The sequence below is a fragment of the Carassius auratus genome, unplaced genomic scaffold, assembly GCF_003368295.1.
Source record: "Carassius auratus strain Wakin unplaced genomic scaffold, ASM336829v1 scaf_tig00017588, whole genome shotgun sequence".
Classification (NCBI taxonomy): Eukaryota; Metazoa; Chordata; class Actinopteri; order Cypriniformes; family Cyprinidae; genus Carassius; species Carassius auratus.
The window spans coordinates 73,268-94,981 of record NW_020524800.1 but is presented as its reverse complement, the minus strand read 5'-3'; the positions used below and the strand labels follow the sequence as shown (position 1 = coordinate 94,981).

General features: G+C 35.3%; 1 protein-coding gene across 2 annotated transcripts in view; it reads right to left on the bottom strand.

The window, feature by feature from the left end:
* LOC113075737 (zinc finger protein 512B-like) overlaps window positions 1-21,714 on the bottom strand; it is a 59,539-nt gene that overhangs the window by 25,908 nt on the left and 11,917 nt on the right. For both annotated transcript variants that reach the window (XR_003281034.1, XM_026248425.1), the window contains exons 3-7: window positions 4,424-4,503; window positions 4,057-4,185; window positions 3,054-3,262; window positions 2,604-2,815; window positions 337-408 (exon numbers count right to left, since the gene is read on the bottom strand). Coding sequence is in view for 1 of the 2 variants with exons in the window: in XM_026248425.1 (XP_026104210.1) it covers window positions 337-408; window positions 2,604-2,815; window positions 3,054-3,262; window positions 4,057-4,185; window positions 4,424-4,503 (702 nt within the window). In the remaining variant the exon portion in view is untranslated. The remainder of the gene's footprint in view (window positions 1-336; window positions 409-2,603; window positions 2,816-3,053; window positions 3,263-4,056; window positions 4,186-4,423; window positions 4,504-21,714) is intronic.

Below are 21,714 nucleotides of genomic sequence, written 5' to 3'. Positions count from 1 at the left end.
CTACAAATATATAAATCCCCCTCAAAATTAAATCCAGAGGGCAAATATTGGCCCTTAATAAAAAATGCTGTTTACTGGCTGGAAGAACAGATGAGAGGATAGGAAGAGTGATTTTACCAACTCACTGTCTGGATTAAAATTATAACAGCTTTAAAAAGGAACATAATAATCCATCTCACATAAAAATGCAAAAAGTAAAGGTTCGAAATAAGTCTTTAGCAATAATAATTCCCTTAATTACTAATTAAAATGAATTCAGACTTTGAGAACAACAGAAGTCATGATAAGTCTCCATCATTTTATAAAACGGTGTATGAGCGTGTGTGTTTGGGGTACCTTTCAAACCGAATGTTCCTGAAATAGACGGCTGCTCCCCGGTGAACTTCTTTGGAGTTTTCTGCTTCCTCCCTGGCTCAAATGAGAAGAACAACATCAAGAGGTCAAACATCTCAATAACACGGCAAAGAGCTGCATTCACGGTTGCTCTATGACAACATGAAGTCCTAAACATCAACGCTCATGAGCTTCAGCTCTAATGAAGCTCAAACTTCAGCACAGCGGAGGTGAATAAGCACCTGCTGCGGTTCCTCCGGTGGAGAAACTGACACAGCTTCATGAACCAGTCACTGGAGTAGAGAGCAGATATGTAACGTGTCTCTGTTTGCATGTGTATATGTGTTTGCATGGTCTTTGATTGTCAGCTTATGTCACACAAACACAGCTGCTCTAGCGCATTTTTCCTGATATTTCAGACATGGACACACACACACACACACACTGTCCTCAGCCCTGGATCTGGCGTGGAACAACAAACGATGGGATCGTGTTCACAAACAAAGACATTAAATAGTGGACTCACAGCATGAGCCACGCCGACATCTCGACAGACTGCGTCTCTGCCAGGCACAGACAGAGACAGCAGCCCCCACCAGCTACCAGAGAGAGTTAATGAGCAGCAGCCTTCAGACGGATCTAACACAGAGAACTTACAGACTGCTGCTTAAAGAGCCAGGCCACCATTTCCTACTAAAATCAATGAGGGCATTCTGGGACGTCTTAATGAGAACTGTTATAGCAATTTTGAGACCGAACCTTGGAAATTGTATTACAGAAAGTATAGAGTACTGTGCACTTCATCCTTTTGAGGTGGAATTACTTTTCTAGATGATGGACCTCTGTTTATGCATTATTTACATGATAGTTTGCAGAATGTTTCATCACTTAGAGTGAAAATGTGAAACATTCTATTTTTCTAACATTCAATTCAATCAAACAAACTATTTGAGATTCGACCAGCAGTTCATATTTCCCACATTGTCCCACAAATTAACTGACTTTATTTTGACTATATGACTATATTTTCAGTGCAAACAACACCAAAATAAAAATAAATGAATAAATAAATAGCATTTAATTGCAAATGTTTTATTTTTAAATTAATTATTTGAAATAAATTATAAAAAAACATTCATTATTTATTATACATTTTTACACAGTAAAGTATGTTAAATTACGTGTTTGCCCACATTTTAACTGGCAACAACACAAACAAATATATATATATATATATATATATATATATATATATATATATATATATATATATAAAACAATATATATATATATATATATATATATATATATATATATATATATATAAAACAATATATATATGTATATATATATATATATGTATATATATATATATATATATATGTATATATGTATATGTATATATATAAAACTATTTAACTGAATTAAAATTTATGTTATTTTTACATGTTAAATGTTAAATGTGTTATTTTTATATTTATAATTTAATTCCAAAAGATTAAAAAACATGATTTTATTATAATTGTTTTGTAAGAGATAAAATAAAACTATAGGATGCAGGTTTTTGCCCACATTTTCAATGGAAACAACACAAATAGAAATAAAAAAAAAGAAATTAAATTGTAAATGTATTTTAAATCTAAATCATATATTTTAATGTATCACATAATAATTCTGCTATGTATTAATTATTATTTTTAAATATTTATTATACATTTTTACATGTGCACAGTATATACAGTAGTTACTTTTTGTAAAGAAATTTAAAGAACATATATTTTGATGAACAAAAAAATATTTAAACTTTACAAAGATTTATTATAAAAGTTATAAATTATAGATTATATAGGAAAATTCTAGGCAACAGTAAAATTGTAAGCACCTGGTGGAAAATGATGGCGTACATAGACCGAAAACATTGGCGATCTTCTATCACTTGTTTGTAAGTATGCTATAACAAGTCATCCTGTCTATAACTGTCACTTTATGTAGCTGAAACTGACAAGCAGAATTCACATTCCAATGTCACAGAAAACCAAATGTTATAAAAATGCTTGTACTTGATGTTACTGGCCACAAAGTCTCCCACACCGGCCCCTGGCCAGCGGGCCAAACTTACTGTACTGTAGTAGTACCATGGTACTGATTGATTAGAATATCCATGCATTACGGTATTACATATGGTACTATTGTAATATTATGGTATTACCATGGCCACGTGTTTCAGAGCTGATATGCGCAGCATCAATCTCAGTGTGTAGCATTCTTACTGTGCTTCATTCTCTCAGGGTCCTCCTCAGGGAAGGGTGGGGGTAAACTGCTCCCCTCGCTCTCACTGCCCCCAGTGTCTACAGACGTCCCCTGCTGCTGTCTCCTGTCCAGCCTCAGGGGGGCGCACTCCCCATTCTGTGAGGGCCGAGACACCTCCTGGGTCTTCTTCACCTTGAAAATGGTGGGTGATGGAGGGCTGTTCTCCATGGGCCTGAGAGGGAGCACAGGGAACACAGGCTATTTAATTCAATCCACAGAGGACTGGTGCTATAGTAACACAAGAGGACTTCATCTGGAATCTAATGATGGCAGTGTGGAAAACAAATCATGTCCTGAAGCGATTTTTGTTGTGTGTGACTAAAGTCAAAACTGCCGCAGAAATTCATCATGCTAAAAAAGATTCCAATAAGTGACAAGGCGGTCAGTGAAAGGACACTGAGCTTTCACACCTTTTTTTGGCATTTCCCTTCGCAGGGCTTTTCTGTTGTTTGGGTTCGGAATTGGGATCAGATTTGGTGTCCGAGGTGACCCCGGACTTGTTCTCCATGGGGACCCTTTCTGGGTGGTTCCACAGCTTGTGCTTCTGAAGACGCACCTTGGTGGCAAACACAGCCTCACAGTACGGGCATCTGTGACTCAGCTTCTCTGCGATGGTCGCCTGAACGCCACACACACACACACACACACACACACACAAAGCCAGGTCAGGTTCCACATTATATTATGTTATGTTATGTTATGTTATGTTATGTTATGTTATATCGTATCGTATCGTATCATATTATATTTTTCTTCAGTGGTAATTGGAATGGTAATTAGAAAAATTTTAGAATGATTTCTGAAGGATCACGTGATCCTGAAGACTGCAGTAATGATGCTGGAAATTCAATTCTGAAAATAATTACATTTTAAAATATATTTAAATAGAAAAAAGTTATATTCAATTGTAATAAAATTTCACAATATAATTTTTTTACTGTATTTTTTTAACCAAATACATGCAGCCTTGGACATAAGAGACATTCCTTTAAAACATTTTTACAAAGCTTACTAATTGCAAATTTTTTGAGTGATAGTTATTATTTATTTATTATAAACAATATATTTATAAAAAATATATTTGTAATATATTTGTAAAAGGGAATCATTTAGGATAGACTTTTTAAATTGTTGTGCTTTGCACAGAAGTTGTCTATAAATAAATTCTCTGTAATAGACACCAAAAACAAAAAACAACTTACATTTCCTGTCAAAAAAAAAAAATCAACTGTTAGACCTCAATTTATCTGGCAGACATGATCCTAAACCAGGCTTAATTTTATAGGGCTGCTCAAGACTCATATAACCCACAGACTATCTGATTTTAAATTAACGTAGTTCTGTTCATCCATATTAATAAATGAGTGTTGGTTGCATTCATGATTGTGTATTGAAAGACTGTGGAGTTTTTACCCCTTGGCATCGCTGATAGTGATATTTAAGTCCGTAAATACTGGGGAACTCCAACCAGCAGCCTGAGCATGGACATTTCACCCTGGAACGACTCTTAAATTCCTCTTTCCACTGAACCATCATATGTGCCTAGGGCAAAGAAACACACACACACACACAAACAAACACAAGAGCTATTAGAAACTATTACAATCAATTCACTTATACACAGGCCTCTGTGAGATGTTCTTTCTCCAAATACAACAGTTGAAAGTAGTTTGGAAAGTCCCTTTACTCATTTCACAACTGGCATAAAAAATCACCCAAAATCCCAATCTGGTGTAGCCCTTCATCACGGTCCAAAATGGATATTTAAAGCTTTACTCACGGGAATAATGCGCAGCTCCTGCACCTCCACGCGAGGGCGTCCTTTCTTCTTACCCTCGGATTTCTCATTATAGGAGGAACCTGATGAACATGAACATTTCCAACCCATGTTAATAATGTAAATAATTAATAATGTGATGTTTTCCATTACATATCGTACACTTTTATTGTGATAAATAAATTGTAGTAAAGCATTCATTCATTCATTCATACCCATTTTTCTAACATTTATTATTATTTGCTGTTGACTTTATTACAGTAACATTGCCCATCATTGAATTACTTTTTGCAAGATTTTTGAAATACTGCATTATCTACAACACTTATCTAATACAATTCCTATATACAGTATAATATAAACATGTTTTGGCAGTTTACAACAAAAAGGTAAAAGCAGGTGACATTTATTTGAAAGAAATATTGCACAGGCATTTTAAAGCAAGATGTTTCACAAAATAAAAAAAGTATATATATATCATATATATAATATGTGATTACTTTGCTAGGGAACCTGTTTTCTGAGTTGTGACTTTAGTGTCCAGAAGTGTCCAAATACCATAGTTTATAATGGAAAGAAAACTTTTGTTTTGAAAATAGTTTTTTACATTTTGAAAATCATAAACCTGTTATTCGTTGGAATAATATGCACTGATGAAAAAAATGGGGCCATTCTGATTTCATGGTGGCTTTTGTGGAATTCCAATGAATCTCATCCTGACCTCTTTAATAGACATTGATTCTATCAAAGATGAACCAATAACCTTATTTTAGATTAATGATTTGCTAAGAAACTCCCCTTAACACCTCACATCACCTCATATGTTCAAGACATCCCCGTGGCGACTTTAGTGGGGCTGAAAGAACATTTAGAGACACAGTCAATTGCAGATGCTTTCTGCGTACAAATTCTGCATAATGGTGTAGTGGCATTGCTTATTTCATGCAAGTCCCAGAAGAATGAAAAATGATAGCATGTGATGGTTTTCTGGTTAGCGGAGGTCGTGGAAGGTTGCTGCAAATCTATACGAATGCTGGCAAGGTCAAAACATTGAGCAAATGGCAGATAATTACACACTAATACTCCACAGAGGCCCGCTGGCTTATGGCTGCTAAGCAACTACATAACAAGGACACTTACAAAGTGGCTTCAGACAAATTGTTGGCAGTGTGTGTATGTGTGTGTGTGTAAATGAGAGTGATAAAGGCCGTTTACAGACTAGAGTAAATGAACCATTAATTAGCATGTCTTTGACGTTAACACTAGGAGGATACACTCCTTGAGTTAAAGGAATCGAGTAGTGCATGAGTCAAGACTCCATATTCCATGTGTTCTGAAGACATACAATAGGCTTGTGTGATGAATATACTGAAATTTAATAATCATGTTAAATCATATATATAGCTGTTTTAATTGAATTAGCTACACCCCACAAGATGTTGCAATGGAATTTAAATTGGAATGACGGGAAGACTGAATTGCAACTCAAAAATGTTTTTTCAAAAAACATTTGGTCTCCTCAGCTAACCCATATTGTTATTCATTATACAGTGTCTCAAATGTTTCCCCTCTTACTCTTCTTCCTTTTTTTACCTTGTCATTTGAACTAGAACTTTCCCATCTTATTTACAAATCAAATTCGTCTACGTTTACCTGATCCCATACCAACTCATCTGGTAAAAGCCTGTCTTCATTCTCTTTCTCCTCTTATAATAAACCATATTATTCACACCTCCCTTAGCTCCAGCATTGTTCCATCACCTTTTAAAGTAGCTGCTATAACCCCAATTCTTAAGAAACCTGATGCATACCCTAACAATCTAAATAACTTCTGTCCCATTTCAAATCTTCCCTTTTATTTCCAAAATTCTCAAAAATAGTTGTAGCACAGGTCCATGCTCACCTTAGAAATAATAATTTGAGTGTTTTCAGTTAGGATTTCGATCTAAGCATGGCACGGAAACCACCCATGTGAGGGTAACTAATGATCTGTTAATGGCTGCTGATGGTGGGTCCTTTTCTATTCCTGTTCTGCTTGATTTGAGTGCAGCTTTTGATACCATCTCACACAATATTTTGTTGAACTGTTTATCCGCTATTGGTATCTGTGGTATTTCTCTCGCCTGTTTCACTTCATATTTTTCCAAATACACAGCTTGTACAACTAAAAACTTTTCAATCCCAACATTTTTATGTTAGCTGTGGTGTCCCCCAAGGTTCTGTCCTTGGTCCTCTATTGTTCCTAATTTATCTTTTCCCACTTGGTACTAGCTTTTCTAAATTTGGTATTAAATTCCACTGTTATGCTGATGATGCACAACTTTATGTATCTACAAAGCCTGGCTCAACTCTTCCACCTGTAAGTCTTACTGTCTTTATGAAATAAAAGTCTCTGCCAATTTTCTTCAAATTAATGGCAGTAAGACTGAAGTACTCGTTATAGGCACTAACTCTATTCTTTATAGAACTTTCAGCTTTTTATTATCCATTGACGGTTCCCTTTGTTTTTCTTTCCCGCCGCCAGGTTAGGAATTTGGGGGTCATCTTAGACATAACTCTTCCATTTTAAGTCTACAGTACATCAATAGTGGTCTTGATACTTTCATCTTCGTAATATTGCTCGCCTCTTTACCAAACGAGCTTCTCCATAAACTCCAGGTGATTCAGAATACAGCTGCTCGTATCATAACCTGAGGTCCAGCTATACAATACATTACCCTATCTCTTCAACAGCTTCACTGGCTTTCCATCAAATTCTGTACTGAATTTAAAATTCTTCTCCTTGTTTATAAAACTTCATAACTTTGCTCCACCTTATCTTTCAGATCTCATACAGCCTCACACCCCTTCTCGAACTCTCTGGTCTTCTTTTTTGGGTCTCCTTCTTACACCACCAGCTCGTTTAAACATCATGTTATGGAGCCTTTAGCCGCGCTGCCCCTCGCCTTTGGAATTTTCTCCTAGCTAAAATCTGTAATTCAGACTCATCATCTCAAATAAAATAATTTAACTCAAAACTCACTTATTCAGAATAGCTTATACAACATGATTACTACCTGTTCTCAGGTCTAGCATTTTTTATTTAATTTTAATTTTATTGTCAGGTTTGTAACTACTGCTTCTCTTTTTCATGGTCCATTGACATTTTTATTTACTGTTATTGATTGTCATTTTATTTATTTCTCCTGATATATGGTAACCTTGAGTAATCTGAAAGGCACCTTAAACAAAAAAGGAAATGGAGTGTAGCAATAGATCTGGAAGATCACGTTAGTCAAGCTAGCATCAGCTGACACTCATACACTGATTACACTCTGTATTTCTGTATTTGTATTTGTGGTAAATACTCTCTCTCTCTGGGTATGAACGGACAGACTCTTTCACTGGAACACTTCTCTCGTTCACAATTAATCAGGTCCTCCATCTCAGCAGCCCTGGGACTCTCCACAGAAGTATGTGGGAGGGGGATAGAATGCTGCAAAGTGAAGAGGAGGGGGAGGAAGGGCGGGTCTGAGACCAGACTATGTGCTAATTACATGTCACCAGGTCCTGCTATCAGCCCTTATTCACACCCGAACTGCAGCAGCGCCTACCTTTGCGTTTTTCTCTTCTTCCCACCGATGACCTCATTAAACAGAATGCCTACAGAGGGGCTGAGGATGCTGACCAAGGCCAGACCCTTTTTTGCATTAAGAGCTAAATGAAATAAAATTTGACCTACTGTTAATAAATGTCCCTGATCTTGCATTAAAATTATCAAATGTGACAGTAAAGACATTTACATTATTACAAAAGATTTCTGTTTCTAAATGCAGTTCTTTTAAACTTTCTAAGAATCTTGAGAATTAAAAGTATAAAGGTTTTCCACATAAAAATATTAAGCAGCACAACCATTTTCAACACTGAAAATAATAATGAATGTTTCTTGAGCAGTAAATCAGCATATTAGAATGATTTCTGAAGGATCATGTGAAAATACAGCTTTGATCACAGGAATAAATTACATTTTAAAATATACTAAAACTGAAAACAGTCGTTTTAAACTCTAATTATATTTTACAATATTGCTGATTTTGCTGTATTTTTTTTTTGTTGCTGTATTAAATAAATGCAGCAGAAAAGAGTTCTTTATAAAACATCTTATAGACCATAAACTATATATACTATTTCATTTTAAATTTCAAACCAATGTTATGTAATAGCTTATTTAAAAAAAGGGTAACAATTTATTTTACAGTGTCCTTGTTACATGTTACATGTACTAATTATAGAAATAACAATAAATTCTGCATAATTACATGCAACTAACTAAACAAACCATCATCCTAACCCCTAAAAATATAAGTGCATGCAATAAATAAACATTACTCAGTACTTAAATGTATAATCAGATGTTCACATATGTGGTCCGCAGGTCCGCATGCGCGACCAAAATAAAAAATGCGTAATATAAATATGTTCTGACAGCGCATTTCCGTACCAACACGGTTGACAGCTGTTAATGCACAATTACAATTTTAGATCACAAACTGTACTATATAAGTTTTATTTTCAACCTGAAACCATAAATGTAGGCTATGCCATGCCCTTTTCAAAGTACAATACAAAACTGTGACATTCATCCACTGACAACCTTTAATCAGCAGTGCTAAATCCGGAAGCGCGTATACTTGCCGGCAACCCGCCAAAATAAAAGCCTGCTGATTTTAAGTTTGAATAAGATGAAAACGCTTTTGTTTATTTATTTTCAGATGCTTTTTTCCAAAGCGACTTAAAATTGGGGAACACATAAAGCGATTCTTCTTAAAGAAGCAAACAAACAAAGTAATAGTAAATATTAGCATTTTATTTTTAAGTTCATTTACTATAAAATAAATGCATTTGTATTTAAGACTGCTTTTTATCACACACTATTATTTAGTTTATTTACTATTATTTAATTAAATAAATAAAGTGTAATAATATTATAACTATGTAATAATATTATCTCCATATACATCGGGAAGAAGGAGGCGGGAACCGGCGAACAATCAAAAAATCATTTTAATATTCAAAATAAACACAAAACAGCACACCAGCCCCTCGCGGACGCCTGGTGCACGCAAATAAAAACCAAAACATAAAATAATGGCCCAGGCCTGGTCCTCTCTCGTCGCTCCAGTTTTATATCCTTCCATCTCCTACGTGGGACTCGATACTGGCGGTGGGGCGCAGGTGTAGCTCATCTCCAATCATTACACCTGGCCTCACTCCTCGTTCCCACGCCTCTCGGCCCCGCCCCGACTCGCCACAAACTATTATTAATAAATTTTTTATAGTTGCATTTAATTGGTCACGCTATACGCAGTGTGAGGACCAAACCAAATCTCCAGGTTCTCTTATGAGAACCAGGCTAAAAAAATTATGTGCACCCCTGTGTATAATAACACTATAAGTCAAGTCAAGTCGTCACCTTTATTTATATAACACTTTAAACAAAACGATTTCCTCAAAGCAACTGAACAACATTCATTAGGAAAACAGCGTCAATAATGCAGATTGACAGTTAAAGCCAGTTCATCATTGAATTCGGTGATGTCATCTCTGTTCAGTTTAAATAGTGTCTGTGCATTTATTTGCAATCAAGTCAACGATATCGCTGTAGATGAAGTGACCCCAACTAAGCAAGCCAGAGGCGACGGCGGCAAGGAACCGAAACTCCATCGGTGACAGAATGGAGAAAAAAATATAATAAGTAATAATAAGTATAAGTGATAAAATAAAGTATATCAAAGCACTAATACCCTTAAATAATTAAACTGGGTAATAATGTTAAAGTGTTAAACTGTTTGGTGAAGTCATCATCTCTTTCTTTTGTTTACGTTTGGTTCTGAAAAGCCTGAAGGTGTTTTAAAGAGATTAAGTAAATTAGATTCTTACTATTATTTGACCCAGAAAGCTCATGTTTGTGGAGGGATCTTTTCTTCATCAATACAAAAACATTCCTGGGGCTTTTTTGTGGAGGTATCCCTGTTGGTTTTGTGGTTTTAGTCCTGTTGGATCAGGGATTAAACATAATCTTTGATCTCAGCTGAAGGAGGGCCAAAAAAGTCCATAACAAAAATATATGCTGTTTAAAGGAATGTTTGGGAAGCTTAAAGGAAAAGCCACGCTCGGGCTAGAGGCTATTATGGGTGGATTTGAAAGCACACTATTTATGATAATGAGATTTACAGAGGTCTGTTCGGGGCTAAATTAGGCTAAAGCACAGAAAGTTGCCTTCTTAATAGACATTGTATCAAGTGTGTGTATATATGTGTGTGTGTGTGTGTGTGAGTGAACATTACAGTACTTAAGACATAAGGAATAAAAATGCAGACACATTAGAATGACATGGGTGTTTTACTCTACTTTAGTAGAGTTTTCTGCTGAAGAGGAAATGAGGTGTGAATTTTAATTTCTGTCTGCAAATATTCAAGTCCTTCAGATAAAGAGCATAATTTAAAAAAATGTTTCTCTTGGGAAAGACATGTGTGTGTTGCTATAGGAATGAGAGCCATTTGTCTCAGTATATGTCAGGCCACTTCCAGTGAGTTTGTAACACACACATTACATGGAAAGATGTGCGCATTCCAATGCAAACTTTTTTATTACTGGTGTTTCCTAAGCAGGCGCAAAATCCAGAACTCTTAATACTTCCTCCTGCACGGTTTGGTGCTATGGACATGAATGATATTTGTGTAGCTTGTTGAAATATCACTTTTCTAAGTGAATATACTTACAAATTTCACCTGGTGAAAGGTAATGAAAAAAAAAAGATATGAAAACCGTCCTTAGACTTGCATTGAAGGAGGATAGAGAATAGAGTGGATAGAGTGATGACTTATTTTTGTAGGCCAACCCGTAAGTTAGCATTACTCCGATTCCCTTGAGAAAAAGCCAAATGGGTTTTTCCACTGATTTTGGATTACTGCAGAAGAAAAGCTCTGTGACCAGCACAAGTTTATGATTCTCATGATTTATTCATCATGGTCATTTTCACAAATGAACACATACTTTATGATTTTTAAAGACTAGATACAATTGCAAGAAGTAAAAACCTAAAAGTATGCTATAAATGAACTTACACAACTTCAACATCATCACTAAAGTTTAGACAACTCTTTAGTCTTTATTTATAATCTAAAACTTGGGAAGTTTGAGTTAGAATAGCAATTATAAACATAATGAGGCACTAGTGGAAAGTGGAAAGTAGTGAAAGTGGACTAGTGAGCAGATAAGTTTATCTGTTTGGTGTGATGAATCTCTATAGGTCGACCAATAAACAATAATTCACCAATAAACATATTTGCTTTGGGACACTGGAAGCAGAAGTGCAAAGAACTCAATTGTTTCAGAGTTTTATGACTGCAGTGCCACATTTCAAAGACTTTCAAGTCGGCTCATTTGAATCCAACCGGCAAGTAAAATAAACTAGCAACTATCTAGTGCCCTGGTAACAATCCAGAACACCATAGTAATCTCATAGTTATGTATACACAGATTTTAAATTTGACTGCTCCAGACGCATCTTGGAACGGTCAATGCGTCGTCACTCACAGCAAAAAGCAATGAGTTTTCCAATATGCTACACCATTGCACAACCTCTGGTTGTCACAACCACCAAGATTTAATTTCTGAAGAAATGGGATAAAACAAAACAACAACCCCCATCCCCACATTTCATTGTCAATTGTGATGTTTCACTTTAGCCATGGCAATTTGGTAGACATCGCACAACCCTAGCGGAGGGCTGTCCATGAGGGACAAACTCCTTTGAACTTCATCCAACACAGAAATGGCCTCATATGAAGCTGCCACAAGGGCAGCACAGAAGGCCTGAGGCCAATCCTTCAACCTGAGCCCAAGAGATCAAAGGTGAAGAAGTCGTCTCTTTAACGACTCACCAACTCCCTGGAATGATAGTTATTCTGAATGGATCCATGTACTGTCGTAGATACATAGTACATATAGTTAATATAATATCAGATATAAGTATTAGAGCCTGACCGATATATCGGCCGATATGAGCTTATTGCATTTAAATCGGCATGAAACATGAGAAACAGAGTCTCATGCTTCACTCATGTTATGAGTGTTGCATAGTTTGCCTACCAGAGGGAGCTCCGCATTTGCAGAGAGTCTGCAACTCCACTATAGAAGAAAGCGATCAGCCAAGCCACGGAGATGTACTGTTTTGACGCTTTTTTTTTTTTTTTTACATTTTGTTTCAAAGCAGCTTTACAGACATAACAGGAGAATGTTGTAATAATATGGTTAAATATAAGTAGGTAATAGGTCATACCTATTGCGTGACAAATACAATATATATATATATATATATATATAGTTTTTTTTTTTTGCCTATGTAGGAGATCCCTGTTTATTATAATTCTAATTCTAATGATGACATGAGTAATGATACATGGTGATATTATTAATACACATGCTTATTCTTTCTCTGTCTCTCGTTCTGCCCTACAGATACCTGAAAAAGGTTAATCCTACAGATACCTGAAAAAGGTTAATGCTGTAGCAGTAAAGTGTGGGACTACTTCTGCAAATACTTTAACTTTAGTATTATAATTTATTTACAGTACACACACAGACTGTTAAAACCAGCTTCAACTGGAAGAAAGTAAAAGTTTTAAATGTTTAAAATCAGACTGTTTTTTGATCATTAAAAAATATATACTTTTGATGTACAATTGTTTAGTCATTGAGACCGTAATCTAAGGCTTTTTTTAAAAACATAAATCCCTTCTGGAAAATGATTTATACAGCCCACATACATAGAACAGGCAGATATTTTGCTATTGAATGTTGTGTAAGTGCAGTTTATAGGAAATGGGTCTAATATCCAGTTTTTTTTTTTCAAAATCAAAATATCGGCTTATAAATCGGCTCTTTTCGAGTTAATATGGGCATTGGCCCCCAAAAATCCATATCGGTCGGGCTCTAATAAATATATATTTTTCTTTCTTTCATATGTGCTTATATGGGCTTCTTATATCATTTGGTGCTTTGGTGTCCTTTTGGAGTCCTTTTTTGTAAATATATCTACATTTATGTTGAAAAAAAGCTTGCAGAAAATACAGATTGTTGAGAATAACCCTTCAATCTTTTTCAGAAAAAGGGTGTAATCCGATAAATAATTTTAATCTATTGACAGCTCTAATTTTTATATATATGCATTTATATACCCCTAGAAATTTAAGATGTTGGGGCAAAAAAAAAATCGCCCTCTACAAGATTTTTCTAATAATGTCATAAGATAAGCAATATCACACGAACAGTGAGAGCAAAATCAGACGAGTGTTGTTTTTGTCCTTAATAGCTTGAGTGCAAATGTGATTTTATATAAAAGTTCAGTAAGGTATTTTGAAGATTTTGGTTAACAGTGACTTTCACTGTATGAACAAAAATACTCATTTCTATAATGATCTATTATATAATTATCTTTATCTTCCATCATTTATGTTAGGCTATTTTAGCCTAAACTATTAGGTGTAATACATTTTATGTTTAGTCAAATAAAATATTTATTTCAAAAGCTACTTTTGGGGGGTGTTTAATTAATTGGAGTAATTAATCGCCACATCATGCAATTAAAACAATTAAAATGTTTATCAGCTGACAGCCCTAACATATATAGATACATGTTAGAAAGATAAATAACAACCACCCAGAACACCCTACTTACTACACAGCAAATGTGTAAAGACAACCCACAACACCCTGGCATCTTGTCCAATTATTAATAACTGTTCCAAATCACTTTCAGAGTGTTTTTTTTTTCCAGCTAATGAACGATAAAAACATTTACAGCCAATGAGAATCTAACGACTTTAAAGAGCTCAAGTATTTAAAGGGACAGGCGACAAAACTGCAGCGCATGCTTATTACAAACAGAACATAATTGTTTTGCTCAAATAAACCACTCTATGTTCTCCAGCAACACCCGCTTAAAAAAGCCTAACACACACACATTCCCCAAGATACAAGAACAACTATTGCGCAAAGATGTCGTACATAATTATAAAATGGTAAAATATGCTCATGACCGCACACACCACACACACAGATGGGTATGCTGTCATTTTTGAGAGAGTGAGACCCTCCCAGCTGTCTTTGGCTGCAGCTGCACACTGCTTGATTTCATCCTCACTGGAGCAGGAGAGAGAGAGACAGAGACAGAAGAGAAACTCAGAGAGAAAGAGAGAGAGAGAGAGAGAGGCAGAGTAGAGTCAGTAGAGTGCTGCCAACTGCATAATGATCTCAAATAACCTGGCCACTCTTCTCTTTGCTTTGCCTACAACTACTTCCTCACACACACACACACACACACACACACATTGTTAGGGCTCCTTTCACGGGTCTTTCTGTGTACAATAATTAATCGGTATATAAAAAGCATCAATATTTACAAATCAAAGCCATCTCTGGAGCTAGTTGCCGTTATCATGTATTAAACACATAAGTGATATGATCACAGGGAATGCTGTAAAAGGCTAGATTTCTGCAGCTGTATTTAGTTCAAACACTGTTCTTTGAACATACTCTAAACACACTTTCTGCACTTCATTGATTGTTCATTTGGATTTATCAAATGAAATTTTGGTATTGTGACAACTGTGTTACGTACATAAATACTTTTACATTTACTTTGTAAAAAAGAGCTAATGCAATGCACTACTTTTCTGTCACAAATTAATTCCATTATGTTCAATCTACTTGAATATGTAAAAGTTACCTTAATTATTTAAATTGACCTCATTAACTGGGCAGTGGATCTGAAGTTAATAGCATGCATTATGAGAGTAAATACTACAATTCAGAGTTTTTACACGTTTTGATAAAAACTAGTATTATAAAACTATAAACCTTCACATTTAATTTTTTAAGAAAGGTGATGAGGCAAAATTATAAATGATTATAAAACACTTATTTTACTCTTGTTGCACTGACCTAGCCTTTACAAACGCATGAGAAAGTTTTCATTAATTGAATTAAGTTCATTGAACAAACAATTTTCTGAGTTTAGAAACATAATTTACCTCAGAATTGTGTTGCTTTTTGTGTTCAGTATGGCATGTGGCTCTAATTAGCAATTAGCTTAAAGCTGTCCTGACACCTTTGTCCAGACTGTGGCTTGGCAGTAGCACTGCAAAACTGTGAAGAAGATGGAGGAAAATCAATTTCCCTGAACAACTGAAGACAACACCCTTCTATGTGAATGTTTCTCTGACAGCTACTCAGCCAAGACATTGTATTTCCACTCCAGAATCAACGCTTAAAACCCACAGGAACTGTTCTCCAGCTTCTCGTCAGTTCTCCATCTTTATTCTCCACTTTGTTCTTCACCTCCTTCACTATCCACATTCAACACACGACTCGTCAAGATATCTTCTCTGTTCTCCTGGCCCATTTTCTGCAACCTTTTCGAGTGGTTTTGTTCCATCAGAATCCATCAGCAATTTTTTGGCCAAAATATTAAGTATTTTCTAAACATATCTTGGATACAGCGATATAAAAAATCGCTGTATCCAAGACTATAACAATAGAAGACCTGAAATATTTCAGTTGGTGTGCAATGAATCTAAAATATATGAAAGTTTAATTTTTATCATTACATTATGGAAAATAATGAACTTTTATCACAATATGCTAATTTTTTGAGAAGGGCCTGTATAACAAAAGATTTCTATTTCAAATACCGTATTTGTCGCACCTGAGTAGAAGTCGCATCAGTCCAAAAATACGTCATGATAGGGAAAAAACATATATAAGTCGCACTGGACTATAAGTCGCATTTATTTAGAACCAAGAGAAAACATTACCGTGTACAGCCGCGAGAGGGCGCTCTATGTTTTCAGTGTAGACTACAGGTGCACTGAGCAGCATAGAGCTCCCTCTCATGGCTGGAGACTGTAATGTTTTCTCTTGGTTCACTCTCTTAGTTCATTTCTCTCGGTTCATCAAATTAATTTTGATAAATAAGTCGCACCTGACTATAAGTCGCAGGACCAGCCAAACTATGAAAAAAAGTGCGACTTATAGTCCGGAAAATACGGACGTGCTTTTCTTCTGAACTTCACTTTCATCAGAGAATCAGATTAGGTAACACTTCAGATTAGGTAACATTAGTGGTCGACGGTATTGGTTTTTTACCGATATCTTAGGGAGCAGAGTAGCTGATGGCCGAAATATATATACAGTACCATGGTGTGTCAGGTATGTATTAAAACCGCTTAATGCTGAGGTAGATCCAAGTCAGTTTAATCACCGTTCCATATTAATGAACTGCTTTAATTGATTCACACTAGTGTTGTCAAAAAGATCGATATTTCAATAGATATCGATACTAAAATATCTGAATGGTACCAATACTAATTTCTCTAAGTATTGATCCACCGCTGACAAACACCACACGTGACCGCAGTGCCTGTCTCATCTCATTCACTCTGGTTAAACAGCTAAAGTGAATAGAAATGCGGCACCCCAGTGACCAGTTTTGGTTGATAAAGGACAAAGCAGTTCTCAATGAACGTGCAGTTCACCTGTGTTTAACGTACCGTGAGCTCTGGTGTAAAGGCGCACGACCCACCGTCGCTTTCTCTCAAACGCGCAAAGTGTGTGAGAGAGAGAGAGCGAGCGAGCGAGTCTTACATACATGCAGAACTGACGCGCTACATGTACGTGCTAAATAATATTCTTTGTTGTATTTTCCTGTTTGTTGTATTTTGATTTTGAGCAGCAATAGGCATACAAGAATGATTAAAGAAAATAGAAAAAAGTTATTATAAACTGTAATAATATTTCACAATATATCTGTTTTACTGTATTTTGAGTAAAAATAAATCAATCCTGCTCCTGAAGGGCCTCTGTCCTGACAATTCTTTTTGTGCATATCTGATTGGAATCTGATCATATTTAGCATGCCTGAACAGAAAAAAATCTATATCATGAAATATGATTTTTACAAACCCATTTTAATATGCAATGAAATTGCATTTCTTGAAATGGGTTTCAGTTTGACCTCTCAGATCGGATTTTGCATAGCTTTTTTTGTCTATGTTCCTTTCTCGTGTCACGTAAAACATAAACACGTCAGATATTGATTGTTCATAGAAGACATGTTGCATGTCTTTGCAGAAACAAGCTTGTGTTGTTTTGAAGTTCTTTGAAGTTGTTCAGACACAGCAACAATCTGAAGTGTGTGATGGACCAAACTCATGTGACTGAGAACCCCGTTCCAGAGAGCAGCGCTGTGGAACAGAAAATCACTGAGGACACCAAATCCTTTGTTTTAATCCCAAACGAGAAGTTAGACTCAAAAACCACACACTAATACAGTACAGTGTTTGAGCACATGTGTGTTGGTGCACACAGAAATCAGAAGCTATAGAGGGTCTGCTAAAGCCATCAAGTCTGTGCAGTATTATTATCAACAGCTGAACTCACTGACCCCCCTCTCCATTTCCCACTTTCTCTCATTGTTCAACACTCATTGTTCATTTCCTCATGCTTTTTCCAGATGAGAGCATGGGTCAGAGCAGCATAAAAACATAACCCCCTTTTACCCTCAGAGAAATACATTTCACATTTCTCAGAATTTGTTTTCCATCGAGAGCTGGGTAAATGTACAGTAATAATTACTCTCTGAATCATTAGTAATTTCTCCACACATATACAGTAAATATATATACGGTCACGTGGTGGAAAAGATTACAGTGTCTTATTACATATAATAAATAATGTGGAAACACAGGAAAAAGCAATGCTGTATGAATTGACATGATTGTAGAAAGCCAGTAAATCTACTGTTTATAGCCTAAATGTCTAAAGTGGACGTAAACTAATGGGAGGACAGCAGAAAACTTCTCAGAGGGACATTGTTTACAGTTACATAATGATTTATGAACTTCGAAGCATATTTGTTTCGAGCATGCTGTTTCAGAGTAGACAGATGTTACAACAAAATAAAATATACATAAACCTGATCATACATTTTAGGAGTTACCAATGATAGATTTCAAATGAAAATTGATTTTGTATTGCTCTTTTATGCATTACAATTCTTATAATTAAATTAGTGAATTTGGTGAATTTATGTGGTGGGAAAAGACAAAGTTCTAAAGCACATAATTTAGGGATAAGGAAATTAAGAAAAAATTTACTAATAAAGTATCAAAACATGATCATCGCTCACCTTTAATGTGGAATGCAGCTCATTAGTGTCAACAGGACAACAGATTGTTGCCCATAAATATAAACACATTTTCTACAAATAATGCCACATAAATGCTTAAAGGGGACATCGGATGCCCATTTTCCACAAGTTGGTATGACTCTTTAGGGTCTTCGTGAAATGTCTGTAACACACTCTGAAAAAAATATTAAATTGCGGGTGATATTTTTGCTGAGATTACCACTGGAGACGATCAATGTACGGTATGACATAAAAATTGCATGCAATGCCTTTTTCCTGCTCGTTTTGCGATCACAATTTTTGTTATTGTGCATCAACGTTTATATTTTACTTTATAATTTTTACTAATATTGCTACTCGTTTAAGATCTTTAGTCTATTATGCTTTGTTAGGTGTGAACTTCATAGTATTTGTAGTGTACTTGCTGTCTGATAATCGCAATAATCTTTGTGCTCCTTTACCTTTTTATAAAGAAACTATCAGTTTTAAATATTTCATATAATAAATATATTTCAAACTCCTAATGAAATTCAAACAATAAATACAGTTTTAACGCAGCATGTTAAATAGTTCACCCTTCTAATGAGAACAGAATTTTCATTTTTTGGGTGAACTATTCTTTTAATATAACTAATGTAAACTCAGGTTTACTATATATTATTCTCCCGCTCTTTAAAAAGAGAAAAGAGCATTCATCTACAAGCCACTCTTTTCCACCTGATGTACAGATCACACAGCACAATGTCTGTTAAACTTGCACAATTCATCCTTATTTACAATCCTGAAGGCCAAAATTTACCTACAACCAAAATTAACATTCACCAACTGCCAAATGCGAGTAGATATTGGCTTTAGTGAGTACATACATATGATTAATAAAATTGTTTGAACAATTTACAGAATTTTAACAATAGTTCAAATCTTAACCAAAAAGATCAAAAGTTTTCAAATGATTTAAAGGAAATGAATGAATTACATTTTGTACATTATCATGAACTAATATAATGTTTTGTAAAATCTGCACTACAGGAAATTATATTATTGAAGTAGAACCCTAAAGTTCAAATTCATATTCTAGTCTTACACTGATTCAGTACAGTAAGTCTACCATATGATTTATGGTTTAGCCTGTCTGGTCAGAATTCTTATTAAATAGCAGGGTTACATTATTCCTGTGTGTGTGTGTGTGTTATGTGATGTCTGTAAATATAAAGACAAGGTCTGGCTACTTCTAAACAGCAACCTTTGGTAACTTCCAGGGAATCATCCATTGTCGAAACAAAGAAACAAAGAACTACAGAGAGTCAGCAATGGAAAGTAAGAGTTTATGCCAAAACAAAATTCAAAACACAAAGGCAGATATGACACTACGGAGCCCCATGCATGACATACTGAAAAAATATAGACATATCGTGGCCATGACCACTACATAAATGTATTCCCTCGTTTTAGTTAAATCATGGTCATAAATTAAGAATTTGTTCTTATTTTAGCAAATCATGGCCAAGTGGTTCTAATTCATTCACTCTTTTTTTGGCCTTATTTTCAATAAAACAAAGCAAAGTAACAAATTAATGCAATGTGGCTATGATTTACTAATAAATTATTAAGTCATTGGAATGAATTTTTAACTTGTTGCTATAATTTAACTAAAATTAATTAATTAATTAATAAAATGTGGGAACATATTCTTAATTTGGGAAAACAAATTCTTAACTCAGTGCCAACATAATATCATGTTTAGTCTTTGTTTCAGTTTCATTTCCTTGGACTTTTAATTTGTTTTCCAGTGTCTTATTTCTGTTTACTTCTGTTTAGTTACTAGTTTATTTCGATAGTTACTCATTGGTTTTTACTGATTACGTTTGCCTGCCCCTTGTTTAGTTTCTCATCCACTTGTGTGACTATATGCTCTCAGTAATACGTACATGTATCGCCGATTGTTGGTCATCTTAGTTTTTGGTTGTAAATAAAGGTGTGATTGCTTCCTCGCTATCACAGATGCAATATTAACAACATCTGATAAAAAAATTTTATTGCAAGCGGTCTTTAAAGGGGATATAACACACACAGTTTCGCCAATCTCATGTTAATCTTGAGTACCTATAGAGTAATACTGCATCCTTCATATCTCTGAAAAGTCTTAGTTTGATCAGATTTATAAAAGAAAGATACAGCTTTAGGATTCTCTCTGAAAACAGCAGAGCTCCTGGAGGCGTGTCGTGGACGGAGCTAAAGAGTTGCGAGCACGTTCGTGTTGTTTTCTTTATATGTACTGTATTACCAAACAACCAAAAATACACTTCTTTGAAGACATTCTTCTGGAGCAAGTCCTGTGCAGTGCTGCCGACGACTTCCATAAGCCGAATGAAGCACACTGATGGGCTGCTCTTTCCTTCGATCTGGTTGATATGTGCACGCTCTACTGGGACAAGGAATCCCACCTTTCATGATGTCATACAGCTCGAAAAAAGTAACTTTCAGAAAATTATACGAGCCCTGAAGGATTGTATTTGGCACAGAAATAATCTGTCATACATCCAAATACTTTTTTACAATTTTGGCCATGTTAAGCATGAGAATCCACTCTTTAACAGTGTAAATAACTGAGAATGCATGACATAGCATTAGACCCCCCCCCCCCTTTATTTCTGGGCAAACAAAATCAAAACCTATTATTTAACCACACTGACTTCCCTGTGGGACCTTTGTTTTGCTTCATAAAACAGCTATTTCTTTTTCTTTTTATTATTCAAAAAATATTCATTGTGAGTAAACATCTGTTATATAATTTATTAAGTATAACATTGCTGTTAAATGAATTATAAAAGAGCCCAGCAGGTGGTATTTTACAAAGCTGCAAGCCAAACCCAAATGACTCACATCATATTGAGCCAGTGTAAAAAAGCAGAGCGAACTGAATTTCTGAATGGATTCAGATTTCTGCAGCGATAGTGAGACTGGCTGAGTGGAGATGAGTGAAGTGTGTGTGTGTCTGTGTGTGTGCCTGTGTGTCTGTGCGTGCGTGTGTGTGTGTGTGTGTGTGTGTCTGTGTGTGTCTGAG